The sequence below is a fragment of the Natator depressus genome, chromosome 5 (assembly GCF_965152275.1).
Source record: "Natator depressus isolate rNatDep1 chromosome 5, rNatDep2.hap1, whole genome shotgun sequence".
Lineage (NCBI taxonomy): Eukaryota > Metazoa > Chordata > Testudines > Cheloniidae > Natator > Natator depressus.
This window is the reverse complement of record NC_134238.1, coordinates 34,406,369-34,423,619: the sequence shown is the minus strand read 5'-3', so window position 1 is coordinate 34,423,619 and position 17,251 is coordinate 34,406,369. Positions and strand designations below refer to the sequence as shown.

The window sequence follows — 17,251 nt, the reverse complement described above, 5'->3', positions numbered from 1 at the left end:
TATTAGATTAAAAGACTGGGACTCAGTGGAAAAACAAATGGCCTGGTGGTTGAATAGAGCTGTGTTATGTGACCCCCTTAGAATTCAAGACCTGGAAGAAAATGTCTCAAAAGATATAGAAGAAAACGATAAGGATGGACTCAGTAAGTGCTCACTGGGATGCTAGAAAGACCGTAATGAGGGGGACGCTCATAACTAAAGCCTCATACCTCAAAAATATGAGAGTCTGGTAGAAGAGTTCAATTGAAGAACTTTCTGATTTTGAAGGTAGACACAAATCTACAGGCTCTAAAAGAGTATATAAGAAAATAATTGAGATGAGGAAAAATTAACCTGTTACAAACAGGTAAGGCTGAGCAAACTGTTAGATGTGTTAAACAAAAATATTATGAAACAAGCAATAAAACTGATAGGCTTTTAGCCAGAAAGTTTAAAAAGAAACAGGATAAATCAGCTTTCCCTCTGATTAGAAATAAAACAGGAGATTTAGTAACTGGCATCACACAGATCTCTGAAATGTTTGCTAACTTTTTCCATACTTTATACACTTCAGAACAGCCAAATTCTGAACTCATAAATAAATATTTGAGAAATGTGGAACTACCTCAGCTCTGAGGATAATGTGGCAGCTCTTGATAGGCAAATTGCTGCACGGAAAGTTGAAGATGTAGTTAAGAACTTTAAAATCCAATGAAGCTTCAAGTCCCAAGGGGTTTTCTGGGAAGCATTACAGAGCTCTAAAGCAAGTGTTGGCCCTGTTTTGACTGGATTATTTAATGGTATATTGCAGGGGAATGAGATTCCAGATTCATGGAAAGAAGCAGAAATTGTGGTCATTCCTAAAGAAGGAAAAGATGTTTCCAATTGTGCATCATACAGGCCTATCTCTTTAATTAAAATGTGGATGCTAACATTTATGTCAAGGTGCTAGCAAACAGGTTGTGTCCATTTTGCCCAAATGTATTCACCCAGACCAATCTGGATTTATTGCTGGCAGGCACCTATCTGATATATCAGAACTCTGAATTTGATCCATAATGTTAATTCTTATAATTCTTCCTGTATGCTGCTTTCATTCAACACTGAGAATGACTTTGACAGGCTTGAATTGGGAGTACCTCAGCCAGATTTTTAGTAAAGTTTGGTTTTGAAAATCCGTTTTATAGGGGCATATCAGCCCTTTGTATTCATCCTCAAGCATCTTCTTTGGTTAATGTTCATCAATCCCCTCCTTTTACTTTGTCCAGGGGTCGAAGCGCAGGGTTGCCAGTTTGTTTGCTTTGGCTATGGAGCCATTTGCCATCAATGTGAGAAATAGCCCCTTGATAAACATCTCATTCACAACACAAAATAGCTTTGTATGCTGACAATGTCCTGTTATATTTGCAGGATCTAGAAGCCTCGTTAAAAACGATAGAACAATTGACTTTAGAATTTGGGCAGGTATCGGGCTTCAAAATAAACTATGATAAATCTGAAATTCTGGGAATTAATGTTCCTGAAAGGATCAAAACCAACTGCTGTCAGCTACGTAAATTTAAATGGGTAAGGGAATCTTTAAAATATTTTAGGAATAAATATTGTGGAGAAACATAATCTTTTTAAAGGAAATTACCCTCCAATGTGGAATAAAATAACAAAACAAATAGAAAATGTCTTGGCTAGGTAGGGTAGCCTCGGTAAAGATGAATGTCCTCACAAAGTTATTACCGTGGGTGCTGCTTATTAGCAACCTCTTGGTTCCCAGCAAAAAGTTGCTAATAATGGAGAGTTGCCAATAAACAAAAGGCGGGTTTGCAGGGCAGCAGCCAGGGAAGTAAACGCTGGGACACATGGAGCCCAGGCTATGGTGCTAGAGCAGGGCACAGCCTGGAAAATGCAGGGAGAGGTACCATGCAAGCCCACCACATCCCCACTCTCCCTGAAGAGCCCTGGCATCCAGGTTGCAGCCTCCCTCCCTTCTGCTGCCTTGCTCACACCCCACAGTGCTGGGACTCAAGCAGTGGCTCTGCTGCTGGGCAGGGTTGCAGGCCCTTTACCTCCTGTGTGGGCAATGGGTCTCCAGCTGCAGGCAGGTTTGCAAGGTTGCAGCCAGGAAAGGAAGTGCTGGGATGTGCTGAGCCCAGACCCCTGGTTCCAGGGGAGGACACAGCCCAAGAACACAGGGAGAGGTATCGGGAAGCCCCATGTGCTTCCTTCCCTGGCTGCAGTCCCACAAACCTGCTTGTGGTGGGGCCTTTCTTCCCAAGACCGTTGTTAATAAGTTTCAGGGTAGCAGCTGTGTTAGTCTGTATCTGCAAAAAGAAAAGGAGGACTTGTGGCACCTTAGAGACTAAAAATTTATTAGAGCATAACTTTTGTGAGCTACAGCTCACTTCATCCGATAAGTGAGCTGTAGCTCACGAAAGTTATGCTGTAATAAATGTTAGTCTCTAAGGTGCCACAAGTCCTCCTTTTGTTAATAAGTGGTATGCATATTGCCACTATCCAAATCCCATTAACATTGAATTCAGTGTTGCTATTAACCAAAAGTTGTTAATATTGGGAGTGCTGTTAACTGGCATCCACTGTATTTTTGTTTGTTTCTTTCTTTCACTGCATCCCTGTTTTATCCCTGACATTAAAAACCTGGCAGGATGCACTATTAAAACCATATGTAAACCATAGAAGACAAAGGGTGAGTTCTAAGTTCTGTCTAAGGCTACAAAGTAAGGTGGACTAGCTTTCCCTAATTTGGTTTATTATTATCACAATTAAAATGTCAACTCAGTTGAGTTAATAGACCATCCAAACACTCGGTAAAACTTGAACAAGACTGGAGCCCAGATACAGCTATTCATAGTAATTGTTAGATTAAAGAAATTTAGATCACCAAAAATAAAAAATCGCCCATTCATCCAGACCACCTTAGTAGCTTTGGACCAATTTTTAAAATTCCTGTCACCGAAGCCCTTTCCCTTAGCTAGTTTCATTAAAAATTAGGAGTTTATCCTTAGGAAGTATGTGATTATTTCTTGTGCGTTAGAGCTGAGATTAGTGAATTGGGACAGCTGTTCCTGGGTTCTGATCTGAAATCCTATCAATAGGTATGTGATAATGTAAAGGTCCCATATTTTCAATATTTACAAATCAAACACTTTATTGTGAAATCTGGATATGAGGTGGCTCTAACTGGACCTTTAACAACATTTCAGGAGTTAACCCAGGAGCAAGCTGGAACAAAAGGTTTAATTTCTAAGATACATAAAATGTAGAATGAAAAAGATTTTAAGAAAACAACCCAGATGAAAAGAATGGGAGAGGGATCTGGACAAAGAAATTGATCTGGATAAGTGCATCTCTTTATGGCAAAAGAGATATACATCTTCAATTTGTGCAGCTCATAAAGAACATTTTTATAAATTACTGCATAGATAGCATTTGTCTCTAATTAATATCCTCCATATTTTTGCTGTTAGGGAGGTGCTCTGTTGGAGAGGCTGCAGGAAAGGGGAACATACTTGTACACGTGTTGGGTTGTGTTCAAGAATTAGATGATTTGGGGAGGAAATTATTTAAAAGATTAATCTTATGACAAAATGCTGGCTTCTGAGAGATCCCCTGACTTGCTTGCTTAATGTTCCAGTAAAGGATCTCCATTTAAGTAGAATGACAAATAACAATGACAAATTGTTTGCAATAAGACTATATATTGCACATTATTGGAAATACGTGACCCTTCCTCCTGTGGAATTGTGGTAGTAAAATATGGTCTGTCCTTGTAATGGAAAAGCTTTCACACCACGTATGTACACAAGAGAAGTGCTGGGGAAAAAAAATGGGTATTTAGAAATTTGGTCACCCTTTCTAGTGTATTCCGAGAAGGGCTTCCCAGCCCGCAAGCCGGTATCTTTAACCAGGTTCTCTGAATACTAACTAGATGATGAATAAGTAATAGATGATGTAGTATGTTCATGTTGTATTGTAACTTTGCCTTTATATAAAGTTTCAAATATTCAGTGTTTTTCTTAAAGCCCCATCTGGTGTTTCTCCAATGGACAACTTAAATCTAATGCCCACCCTTTCTTGTTGTGCTATTAAAACGCTAGCTGTGTAATTGAGGATATTCATTTTACTCTCCTTCTGAAATGTCCCTTTAAAAACAGTTGTTAGTGCTGTCTATCTTAGCTTATTCTTTTATGGTTAAAATATCCATTCTTCCCCTAAACTTTTATAAGACCCCTTTATTTCATTTTATTTTATTAATTTCACTTCCTACCTTGTAAATTAGCACTTAACGTTTCAGCCCTTAAATTGTTCACTCATGCCAGTTCAAGTGTGACATAGTTAGAAGCTCATCTATTTAGAGACTGACCTTTTCCATCAGAGAAATACCTTTGTTGGGTAAGAAAAAAAAATGGTGGCTTCAGTCAAAATGAAATAAACACAACAGAAGAGTAGGTAAACAAAAGCCATAAATATTTGTGTCTTAACTGTGTTTGGTATTTTTCATTCCCAGATGAACATCTGTGTGGCTAAGTCAGATCCTTCCTGATATTTAGATATAAAAACGTTTACAGACCCTAAAGGCAGGTGACATTCAGGTATTTTCTGAGTCGAGAGTTCATGCACAGCCCTATCACTAGTATCTAAACAACATTAATGCTTTCTGTGCATTAGAAGGTTCATTCAGAAAGCAAAACCTGTTCAAGTTTACTCACTAAACATAAAAGAGTAGAAAATACATTGTTTATTCAAAAGAAACCAGTCTAATGTAAATTTTAGGTCATGCATTAAGTGAAATTCAGAAACCTAAACATTTGTCTTATCCATCAATCAAAATGTGACAAGTAGGGTATTAAGATTTTGTTTTTATGTATTCTATATAATGCTTTCCATTCTGTGATGCATCTTTCTCTGGTATCCATTAGTCCATTGATATAGCTCAGTTCATTCTCTGGATCCAGGCACTTCTTTCATGTGCGAATTCAGTTACACAGTATTGTTTCTTTGTCTTCAGATGGATTTTCATATGCTAGAGTATTAAGTATGTTTTAAGAAATGCCAAATTATACATACTCTCTGCTGAAGAAATTTGAGTCTAAACATTTAAACCTGTTTAGAATCTGGCACTTGCAATATTCTGTAGATGTCAGGTTAACTGTGAAATTAATTAGCTCTAATCGGATGAGTCCTACTAGTAGAAGCACTCCTACTGGATGTAGATTTAAATTGTAATACAATAAGTGAAAGATGTTCTTATTACATAGCGGTATTATACATATATTAACTGTTTTTCCTCCCCTCTCTCTAGTATTTTCCATGTGTTGGTTCTAAACATAGCAATTGTAGGACTTGGAGTGACAATGGCCATATTCTATCCAAATATAGGAGGTATCATAAGGTAGGTACCCTTTGCACTCTGAACTAGTCCTGAATATTAATTAAATTTACTTTTTGGTGCCAGACAAATTCTCAGAGATCCATCTGTTGTATTTTTATTATTGTTTATAGTAAGTATACAAAACATTAGAGTGCTATCAGATGTTAACATATGGAACTTTGTTTAATCCTAGTTCTTGGAAAGGGTCATTCAGAGGGTTGAGATGATTGCCAGACAGATGTGAATTTGGAATAAGTTTCCTTCAGATCTCATCCAGGGTCCCCATAATTTACCAGCTTATTCTGAAACAGATACATGATTTTTTCAGCATAAAGTCACTAAATTACTGTGTGGCCCTATTTGTATGTTACCACAAGTGGTTTCTGTGGAGTTTTTGTGGTTGTTTTTAAATCTTTAAAGACAATTTAAAAATTGATTTAAGAGACTGATTAAAAACAGCAAAAATGAATAAATAAAAAATCTGAGTCAGAAGGAAGGCCAAAATAAAAATCACACTTCTGATTTTTATTTAAACCTACTATTGTTGCAATTAACTCCTATGATTTCTGTAATTGAAAGAGATTGAGAAAATATTGTCAATTTTTTCCAGAGGGTTTACTTTCTGCATTTGGAAATGCTTTGGGAATAGTCAGTTTCCCCTGTTGTTAGTCTGGGTTTTTACACAACAACCAGGAAAAGAAGTCATTTCAAAAAACAGGAATATGTGATTATAAAACCACAGCAATTGGCACTGGGGCCAGTGTAGTCACTGTAGCCACTCTTCACTCATGTTCTGAAACTGCTGGACTCAGATTTTTTTATTTTTATTTTATTTTTTTTTAACTCCTTGTGTCTTTTATAATCTCTATTTAATTTATTTTTAGGGAAAACGTCTATCCTCCGAGAATAGAACAGAGAATAGTCAGATTAGTCACTGAACATAAATTACATGGTGTGTTCAGCATGTTTTTCTGTTTGCGAATTGATCCTGATGTTTGCTAATGTGTTCATTACTGATAGTTGCCAAACAATTTTCAACCTGTGGGTGGTTCAAGAACTGTGTAGTTCAACTACTTGCTATTCTTGGGCATGCGATTGGTCACCTAAGTAATATGTTGTTGTTTCTGCTCCCTGATTGGACAGCTGAAACTGGTTGAATAGGAAAAAAATGCCTGTGAATAATGAATACTGCGTTGCACCAGGGTTTTGATAGCTGTCAAAAAGCCAGACTGGCATTGGGAGAGGGCTTCGATAGCTAGTGGAGAGTCAGGCTGGAGTCATCACTGGAAGAAGGCGTAGGAAAGGGCTTCAATAGCTATGGGTTGGTCCTTGCTGGTGCTTGTCTCACTTCATGTTCTTGCAGTACCAGAGAAATGCTTTTCAGGAGCTCATACACATTTTGTTTAAGCCCCTGGGATGTTACCAGGTTCATATCTTTGATATTTACATTAAACAATAACAAGATATTATCTGGCCTTATTCTGACATATACGTAAATAGATTCCTCAAACGAAAGTAAAATACATCAAGATCAAAGTTAGGAAGTCTGTCTCCAGAAGCATCTGGCTCGTTTGACAGTAGGATTACTCTGGGGAGAAATACTTTATCAAGTAATTAAATGCCATAGGAGGAGGCTGCAGATAACGAGGAACAGAAAACAATGTTTTTTTGCCTCTGACAGCAAATAATTATTATTCAGCAAGACTGTTTTAGGAAAAACTCCAAGGAACTAGAGTTAACACAAAGCACTTCCATTTTTTTGCAGATATTCTGGAGCAACATGTGGTCTGGCCTTTGTATTTATGTATCCATCCCTCATCTACATGATCTCCCTGCATCAGTCAGGGCAGCTGACGTGGTCAACACTCATCGTTCACATCTTTATACTCATCCTAGGACTGGCTAATTTGATCGCACAGTTCTTACTGTGAAAACGCTCCTGCTGGCTTTCACAAGTAGTATTTTGAGGTTTGACAACTGACTTCAGCAGCTCTATCGTAAAAGCTGAGAACCTCCTGTCTGTCAATATCTTCCTGAGGAAATCTGCATCTTTGAAAGCAAAGGACAACTGTGTCTTAGTAACAGTTTTCAGGGGTTTGTAGGGAAATACTACATCACAATAGATAAAATGGGCCAAATTTGTAAATGGCACAACTCCACTGACTTCATTGACAGTGCATCAGGGATGATTTTGGCCCATATGTTTTTATTTTGTAGAGAGAAATATTTCCACATGGATAAAACATACCACACTTCACTTTTAGAAATAGTTACTTTTCAGCTTTACGCTACAGAATTCTTTTCTTCCAAAATCGTGGTTTTTGCCCTTATTAGCAAACAAACCCTCGCAATATTTTACAGTGACAGTTGCACTAATTTTCCTGTGCTGTTTGGGACTGTTACTGACAAAAGGGTTGTATTTGTAAAGCTAATTTATAGCCAATCAGATGACATCACACTGTTAATATAACTTTGTGTAACCTTTAAAAAAATATATATATATGCAAGAAACCTCAGGTATGGAAACAGCAGAAGAAATCAATACCGTTTCTACCTGCAACCAGAATGCTGCATGCACACTATCTGGCCTTCGAGAATAGGTCAAGTAATGAGGGGTGTCCAAAGTTACAGAATAAGTTGATGGTTCAACTAGAAGTAGGACCAGGATTCTCCTCGTTCCAAGTCCTATAACTGTTACCATTAGAATTGATATGTGTTGTGTATTCTCATGAGCAGGTTTACTTCATATATGTACGTTGGACGCAAATGTTCAGAGCATTCGTGTATGTTCAGTGTAGTTCTTGTGCCCCTGCAGGATTTCAGACTGTGAAAATCCCTTGCTGTAGGAAAACTGTGTGCTTTTCAAACATTCTATACATGTTATATGACAGTATAGTCAGATGTACAATACACACAAACTGACAAAAATAACAAATTAAGATTGTGTGAAAATTTAAAAATCCTGTTTCAATGTAGCTGCCAAATATTCGGTATTAAAATGTACTATAATCTAATGTACAAAATACACGTGCTGTATATTCTATGCGATATGGTGCAGTTTCAGAATCACTAATGCAAAATTGCAAATGCATCATCTGTATATGCAATCACCATGCACAACTGTGCCTGCAGATGCTCCGCTAGATGACTAGTTCACATATGCAACTCTGAAAATCTGTGTCTGTCAATGTACAGTGAGTAATAGCAAGGCACTACCTTGTAGGGATGCCCTTAGGACTTTATGAAAGTATGCACATAATTGGAAATGCACAGGTATAAACCACAAAGACTGAGATTGTTATAAAGTCCACAAAGGGTCCATTTCTGCTCCCATTGAAGTCCGTGGCAAAACTCCTATTGTCTTCATTGGGAGGAAGTTCTGGATGAATGATCTCTGTTTTGGTGGGAGAAAAATCTCTCTGAAAAGCTGTTGCTCAGTAGCCAGCACCCATTAAATACCACCTGATGCAGGTGTAATGCTGGTTTCTGAGTGATGGAACATTAACTTCTCTGAAAGAGCATCTAATGGAATCACAATCTCACACCTGGTATGTTCACACTGAATATGTGCATTCACACTTCTGAGAGGGAATTGTTGGTGTGATGTTTCTATATCAGACAATCATAGCACTCCATCAGATTCATGATGGAATTAAACAAATGTCAGATTTCATTGCCTCTTGCTAAAATGGAAAATGAATTTAGAGATGCTTTTGGTTAGAAGTATCAGAGTATGAAAGATTGGTGAGGAAATAGGAGTCTGAGTTGGTGAAAGAGAACTTGGAGACTGTAAAGTTTGTGGGTGAGGTTTGGGCCCATTGTGGAACCAGCCCAAAAATGGGTAGACAATCAGTGCTGTGAAAATAGTATTATTGTGCCCTCTTATTGGGAGGGCAGAGTATGCCCCAGCCCCAACATCTCTCTGCCCAGATGGTTCTTGTCAGATGGGCTCGTACATCTGACCCAGAACACTTTGTTGTGACTCCTGTTGCAGGGTGGCTGGGGAATGTTTTCTTCAGGTTTTGGGGGAAGCAGAAAGCTCCCTCCTTGTGCTCACTCTCTGCCTAGAGCTTTCCTGGCATACGCCTGTGTGCACCTACTAGCCAAATTTTGGGGCTGTAATAAAGAATTGGCAGGTTTAAATTGAGTGGAATGGTCTTCTGAGAAACTGAATTCTAGAATAATTAAGGGGAGAAAAGTTGAATAATGTTCCAATAGTAGTAACGATGTGGGGGATTGAGAGAAGCTGAGAACTGGGAAAAGAGAATTTTAGTTGGGGGTAAGAATTCTTGTTTTATCTGAAAGTAGAATGGAAGGCATAGTCTAGAATAATGTTATTGCATTTCTTTAATAAATAACCTGAAATCTTTAGAGGTGATCAGGGTCATATTAACGTCATGGCCAGAAGTCCTCAAGCTGTAGAGGGCCCAGGCCTTCAATAGTATTGCTTAATATGCAAGAAATATAAGCAAGAGTAGGTCAGGAGTAGTCACTATGGAGTGAAAGAACTGCTTCAAAGCAGCTACTTTTCGTTTTACCTTGCACAACTCTTTGTGCCTTTCAAGCAGGACTGCTGTGTACATGTACCATATGTCCTCTGCCAGAGAGAAATGCTTGCCCCGTGCTTGTCATTCTCCTGTGTGCCCTTATCTTCCAGTCTTTCATATTTCTTAGTTCTCTGCAGCATATTTTACCCACCCTTTTCTCATTGCCTCACAATGATCTTGATTCTGCAGTATGTTATGCAGTCAGCAAGGGTGTTTGACTACAGGATTCTTTGCATTTTTACTGCAATATTGGGCCCAATCTTGCCAAGTTACAGACTGGGAAAACCTTCTTATTTTGGTATTTATCTTCATGGGTTTGGTAGCCATCATTGTATGTAATCTGGCTGCTTTATTCCTTCGTCATTTTAGTAGTTTGTTTCATAATCTGCCCTTCCTGGGTCCTCTTCTAGTCTCCTCTTTATTCTTTCCTTTTTCGACTGACCAGTTTCTCTCCTTCCCAACTAAATCATACTATTTTCGCACAGACGGGAGTCCATTCCACAGCTGTAATGTAGCAAAGCCTTAACTGTTTGTTTTTCCTGCATCTAAGACTCCGTACACACTACCACTTACTGTTGTATAACTTACATCCCTCATGTGTGAATAAGCCACCCCCTGAGCAATGTAAGTTACATCAACTGAAGTGCCAGTGTCGACAGCGCTGTGTCAGTGGGAGAAGCTCTCCCACTGACATAGCTACCGCTGCTCAAGGAGCTGGAGTAATTAAGTCAACAGGAGAGCGCTCTCCCATCTGCTTAGAGCATCCGCATTAGCAGCGTTACAGTTAATGATCTGGACGATGGTGTGGATTGCACCCTCAGCAGGTTTGCAGATGACACTAAACTGGGAGGAGAGGTAGATACACTGGAGGGTAGGGCTAGGATACAGAGGGACCTAGACAAATTAGAGGATTGGGCCAAAAGAAATCTGATGAGGTTCAACAAGGACACATGCAGAGTCCTGCACTTAGGACGGAAGAATCCCATGCACCGCTACAGACTAGGGACCGAATGGCTAGGCAGCAGTTCTGCAGAAAAGGACCTAGGGGTTACAGTGGATGAGAAGCTGGATATGAGTCAGTGTGCCCTTGATAGCTGCTTTCACCTACCTGAAGGGGGGTTTCAAAGATGATGGATCTAGACTGTTCTTAGTGGTAGCAGGTAACAGAACAAGAAGTAATGGTCTCAGGTTGGAGTGGGGGAGATTTAGTTTGAGTAAACTTTTTCACTAGGAAGGTGGTGAAGCACTGGAATGGGTTACCTAGGGGGGTGGTGGAATCTCCTTCCTTTGAGCTTTTTAAGGTCAGGCTTGACAGAGCCCTGGCTGGGATGATTTAGTTCAGGGATATCAAACTTGAATCACCAGGAGGGCCACATGAGGCTTAGTACACTGGCCCAAGGGATGCAACACTGACTCCCCCAGGCCCCGCCCCTGCCCTGCCTCTTCCCACCCCTCCCCAAAGTCCCTATCCCAACTTTGCCCCCTCCCTGCCCATATTCCAACCCCTTCCCCAAATCCCTGCACTGCCCCTCCTCTTTACCTCCTCCCCTGAGCACAGGCTTCCCCACTCCTCCCAGAAAGCGCTAAGCGCTACCAAACAGCTATTTGGTGGTGGGAAGCAGCTGGAGGTAGGCAGAGGAGCGGGGACACGGGGAGCTTGGCGGGCTGCAGGAAATAACCCTGCAGGCCGGGTGTTTGAGACCCCTGATTTAGTTGGTGTTGGTCCTGCTTTGAGCAGGGGGTTGGACTAGATGATCTCCTGAGGTCCCTTCCAACCCTCATATTCTATGATTCTGCACCACTGCAAGCTCTGTGGTGTAGCCTTAGCCTAGGTATTTGAGGACTTCTCGTCTAAAAGGACAGAGTCTGATACGGGAAGATGCCTTCATCTGGGTACTGAGAGCCTAAGGTTAATTGTAGTTGCAGATGCTCATTACCACTCAGGCTTAGGTTGCTAGTGGGCCATATTCAAACCTGGTGTACCTGGGGACTTCAGTGTTAATGGTATTGGAGTTGGTGTAGGCAGGTCTGAATTTGACCCAGTAGGTGAGATCCTGGCTCCACTGAAGTCAATAGCAAAACTCTCATTGACTTCAATATGGCCAGGATTTCACCCAGTGTGATTTACCTTTCTGAAGAATATTGGTGTTTTTAAACACTTCGAGTATAGACAGTTCTTTTTGCAATAATTAAAGAACCTATTTAAATTGGTTTGATTCTGTACAAATTATGATAAGCAAGTGTGACAAAGTTCCTGCTCTACCTTGGTGTGTCTTGCGCTTATTGGCGGATTTGCTCACCTTGGAGCTTCACGGCAGCCCTCAGCTTGGCCGTTTTTCTGAACCCACAGTCCAGGTCGACTCCTCCTGTGTCTGACCAGGAGTTGGGAGGATTTGGGGGGAACCCAGGCCCGCCCTCTACTCCGGGTTCCAGCCCAGGGCCCTGTGGAATGCAGCTGTCTAGAGTGCCTCCTGGAACAGCTGTGCAACAGCTACAACTCCCTGGGCTACTTCCCCATGGCCTCCTCCCAACACCTTCTTTATCCTCACCATAGGATCTTCCTCCTGGTGTCTGATAATGCTTGTACACCTCAATCCTCCAACAGTCCATGTTCTCACTCTCAGCTCCGAGTGCCTCTTGCTCCCAGCTCCTCACACACACACCACAAACTGAAGTAGCTCCCTTTTAAAACCCAGGTGCCCTGATTAGCCTTCCTTAATTGATTCTAGCTGCTTTGTGATTGGCTGCAGGTGTTCTAATCAGCCTGTCTTAATTGTCTCCAGAAGGTTCCTGATTGTTCTTACCCAGGGAAAAGGGAACTACTTAGCCTGCTTTTCTACTGCTACCCTCTGGCCTGGGCTTTTCTTGCTTTTTGCCCCTGCTTTCTGGCTCCCCCCCCCCCCCCAACCGGGCCAGGCGCTCTCCCCCTTTCTTTTCTTTCTTTCTCTGCTCTTGCTAGAGTGCTGGCCGGCTGCTGGCCAGCTGTTAGCTCGCCCGCCCGCCCTCAGACGCTGCTGCGGCTCCAGCTGAAAATCCGCCCCCCCCCCCGAGGGAGAGCGGGCCTGCTGACCCGCTCCCCGGAGGGGGGGAGTGGAAGGACCCAGACCCAGCCGCTTGCTGTTTGTCTGCGGACCCGTCTCCGGCTGAGAGAATTTCTTATCATCCGCTCCGGCATCCCTGGAATGTTTGCAGCTGCGACCCGGAACAGACAGAGAAAAAGCCGTCTACCAGAGGAACACCGCCCGGGGAATCTACAAATCGCCGTGGAGGGGGCCTAAGACTGAGTAACATTCGAACTGTGCTCTCGTGTGGGGGGAGGTCGTGACTGTGTTTGTAGGGACACAAGGGGTGTGGCACGGAGCTTCCCCCCGATCCGTCTGTGTCCTCCCAACCCCCACGCTACCATCTTCACAACTGCCTCCTCCACCATCTTTGCTGGCTGTCTAACATCTGCCTCTGGACTTAGCTGCTCGCCCTGATTCCACCGCGTGGGCCAGAAGCACCAGCCAACCAAACAGGACTCTCTGGACAAGCGTACAGTGCTTCATGTGCTCCCCCCCCCCCCGAATTGTCCACCCCACAGCTTGTCCCTTTCTAACTGACCCCAACTCCTGTCAATCACCTGCCACAGCCCCCGCTGGGGCATCGGCAATGCAGGGCACCGGGGTGACCTCCACCGCTGCCATGCCCATCGCCTCCCCAGACTCTAGGGAAGCCCCCCCAGCCGGTGGGAAAGGCCAGGGCAAGAATCATAGAATCATAGAATATCAGGGTTGGAAGTGACCTCAGGAGGTCATCTAGTCCAACCCCCTGCTCAAAGCAGGACCAATCCCCAATTAAATCATCCCAGCCAGGGCTTTCTCAAGCCTGACCTTAAAAACTTCTAAGGAAGGGGATTCCACCACCTCCCTAGGTAACACATTCCAGTGTTTCACCAGCCTCCTAGTGAAAAAGTTTTTCCTAATATCCAACCTAAATCTTCCCCACTGCAACTTGAGACCATTGCTCCTTGTTCTGTCATCTGCTACCACTGAGAACAGTCTAGATCCATCCTCTTTGGAACCCCCTTTTAGGTAGTTGAAAGCAGCTATCAAATCCCCCCTCATTCTTCTCTTCCGCAAACTAAACAATCCCAGTTCCCTCAGCCTCTCCTCATAAGTCATGTGTTCCAGTCCCCAATCATTTTTGTTGCCCTCCGCTGGACTTTTTCCAATTTTTCCACATCCTTCTTGTAGTGTGGGGCCCAAAACTGGACACAGTACTCCAGATGAGGCCTCACCAATGTCGAATAGAGGGGAACGATCACGTCCCTCGATCTGCTGGCAATGCCCCTACTTATACATCCCAAAATGCCATTGGCCTTCTTGGCAACAAGGGCACACTGTTGACTCATATCCAGCTTCTCGTCCACTGTAACCTCTAGGTCCTTTTCTGCAGAACTGCTGCCAAGCCATTCGGTCCCTAGTCTGTAGCGGTGCATGGGGTTCTTCTGTCCTAAGTGCAGGACTCTGCACTTGTCCTTGTTGAACCTCATCAGATTTCTTTTGGCCCAATCCTCCAATTTGTCTAGGTCCCTCTGTATCCTATCCCTACCCTCCAGCGTATCTACCTCTCCTCCCAGTTTAGTGTCAGAAGAAGAAGGGGAAGGGCCCCGCTAAAACCACCAGGCCCTCCGAGGCAGGGGCCACCCCCACTGCTACGGCCCCACCAGTAACCACGGCATCCTCCCCCGCTGCCCCCTCCACCAGCTCTGCGGATGTCCCTCCCTCAGCCCCCAGGATGTACGCCCGAGCGGCGGCAGCCCCCCCTCCTGCCGCCTCGTCATCTCTCCCGCCCACCACCTCTGCCACCATCAATAGCGGCTGGGGCCCCTTTCCCACCATGACAAGGAAGCACGGAGTCCAATGCCTCCTGGTGCCCGCCTCGCCCCACGTGGAGACCTACGTGCGGGCATTGGCAAGGGTGGTGGGGCCCTCGGCCATTGTGGCGGCCTCCAAAATGTATGGGAAGGTCGTCTTCTTCTTAGCATCGGAGGCTGTCGCCCAGGAAGCAGTGGAGCGGGGCCTGGCGGTGAGGGGGGGTGTTTGTCCCCCTAGCGCCGCTAGAGGACCTGGGCATCCACCTGGTCCTGACCTCTGTCCCTCCTTTTCTCCCCAATGCTGCCCTGTTACCCACCCTTTCCACCCTGGGGAAACCTGTTTCTGTCATCAGCCCTCTCCCGTTGGGCTGCAAGGACCCCACCCTCCATCACATCTTTTCCTTCCGCCGGCAAGTGCAGCTTCTACCGCCGTTGGCGGCGCATGATGGAGAGGCGCTCGAGGGGTCCTTCCTAGTCCCCCACCAGGGGGCCCATTACCAGGTGTATTTCTCCACGGGGGAAGCCCGGTGCTACCTCTGCCGGGCGTCAGGGCAAGTCTGGAGGGACTGCCCCTTAGCCCAGCAAGGAGGGGCACCTGGGATCCCCAAGACCCGGCAGGACATCGGCCCAGTCATTGCCAACGCCCCTGGCCGCCCGATACCTGACCCCGCCCCCCCTCCTATTCGGACCACCACTTCTCCTGCTCAGGCCCAAGGGGCACCTCCCCTACAACGCCCAGACAAGCGGGAGAGCCCCACCCTCGCTGCTGACAATTTGGCGGGGCCTATGGAGGAGGGTGTGGCAGAGATACCACCAGGCATGGGAGAGAGCCTGCCCCAGGGAGAATCCTCCCTCCCTTATGCCGCCCCACTGTCCGTCCCCCTCCCCAAGCCCCTGAGCCATCGCCTTTACCCCCTGATACGATCCCTGCTAACCAGCTCCCAGATGATGCCATGGAGGGCTGGGCCCTAGTCCAGGGGAAGCGAGGCAAGCGGAAGGCTCGAGCTCCGCCTCATCTACCTGAGGCAGAGGCCCCCCAGAAGACCAGGAAGGGGGGGCACCGATGCCGAACCTTCCGCTTTGCCCATGAGTGCGTCCCATCCATCGGTGTCAGCCTGGAAAGACGTGGTAGCACCGGAAGGTAGTGTCTCCCCTCCATGGGAGACCCTCCCCTCCGAGACCCTCGAGGAAGCCCTTTCTGTCCTGACACTGCCCGAAGCCCCCATGAACCCCGAGGCAACTGTCGTGGCGGGTGCCAGCGGGGAGAACCCCAGGGCGACAGAAAGTTTCCTCTCCTCCATGTTCGAGGAGATCGAGGCCCTAGATCTGACCCCGGTCGCCCAGGGGGAGGACGACCTTTTGCCAGCAAACCTCGATTTGGGCGACCTCACTCCACCCCTCTTTTCCCCACGCTCCCTCCCCCTAACTGCTGCTTCTGCTCCCACCTCCGAGGAGCCCCTGGACTCCTCCATCGAGCTGGCCGCTGATGGCACCCCGCTGACGACCACCAAGCCTGCTCAGGTGACAGCTGGCGCCACGCGACCGGGACACAAGCCACCAGGGGCACCCCCCCATTGGTGCGGAGCAATTGATTTCCTTCCCGGGCGGGGGCCCAACAGAAGATAGTCCACCTCCTGATGCTGTAGCCGCTAAATCCACCATGGAGCCCGCGCCCGGTATCACTGAGAGCTCCCTCCCTACCCCCTTAACCCTCAAGCCTGATCGGGAGGCGCCACCATCCAGCTGCTTGCCTCCTGAAACCCAGAACCTCGCCTCTGCCCCTGCCCCTACCCCTATCCAGTCTACCTCCTGCGATGTTATCGTCGCCCCCGGGGCTGTCTCCTTCCCTTTTCCAATCGATGACCCCCAGGGAGCGGCCTTTGCGTTCTCCTGCCCCGACCCATTAGGGGCTGCTATTTTCCCTCCACCGCCCCCTATTGCCCCAGGGCTTGAGGTGGGCCAGAAGCTCCAGCCCATCAGGCACCCCTGCTTGCCCGTTTTAGTGGGCCATGGGGCTGCACCAAGGGAACAACCAGGAAACTGTAACCCTACCCCCACCCATGAGCTGTGAGGAGAGCCGCGGAAGTTTTTAGAGGATGTCTGTGGCTCCCGCAACAAGGTACAGCTTGCTCTCCAGCGATGGGGGGGGATTTTTTTCAAATCCTCCAGGCCACAATGGCCCTCATGGGGGAAGGTAAAGGGACGGGGAAGCAGGATGCCACGGCCTACTGGCGGGTCCGCGTCTTCCGTGACCAATTACTCACCTACGGGATGCGTCAAGGACTGTTGCGCGGCCAGCTGGGAGGTGCGAGCGTCCCTGCCAGTGAGGATCCCCCCCAGCCCTCCCCATGACACCTCTCACCATCACAACGTTGAACACCCGGGGTTGTAGGATGGCTCTCCGCAGGTCCCAGGTGCTCTCCTTCCTTCGGGAGGGAGGGTACTCTGTGATTTTCCTGCAGGAGACCCATACGGATCCGACCG

The 17,251-nt window shown here is 45.7% G+C and overlaps 1 protein-coding gene across 2 annotated transcripts in view; it reads left to right on the top strand.

Annotated features, from left to right (window-relative positions):
- Nucleotides 1-9,831, top strand: part of SLC38A9 (solute carrier family 38 member 9) — a 78,346-nt gene extending 68,515 nt beyond the window's left edge. For both annotated transcript variants that reach the window (XM_074953949.1, XM_074953948.1), the window contains exons 14-15: nt 5,294-5,383; nt 7,128-9,831. In XM_074953949.1, the coding sequence (XP_074810050.1) occupies nt 5,294-5,383; nt 7,128-7,293 (256 nt within the window). In that variant the 3' untranslated portion in view covers nt 7,294-9,831. The remainder of the gene's footprint in view (nt 1-5,293; nt 5,384-7,127) is intronic.
- The last annotated feature ends 7,420 nt before the right edge of the window (nt 9,832-17,251 follow it).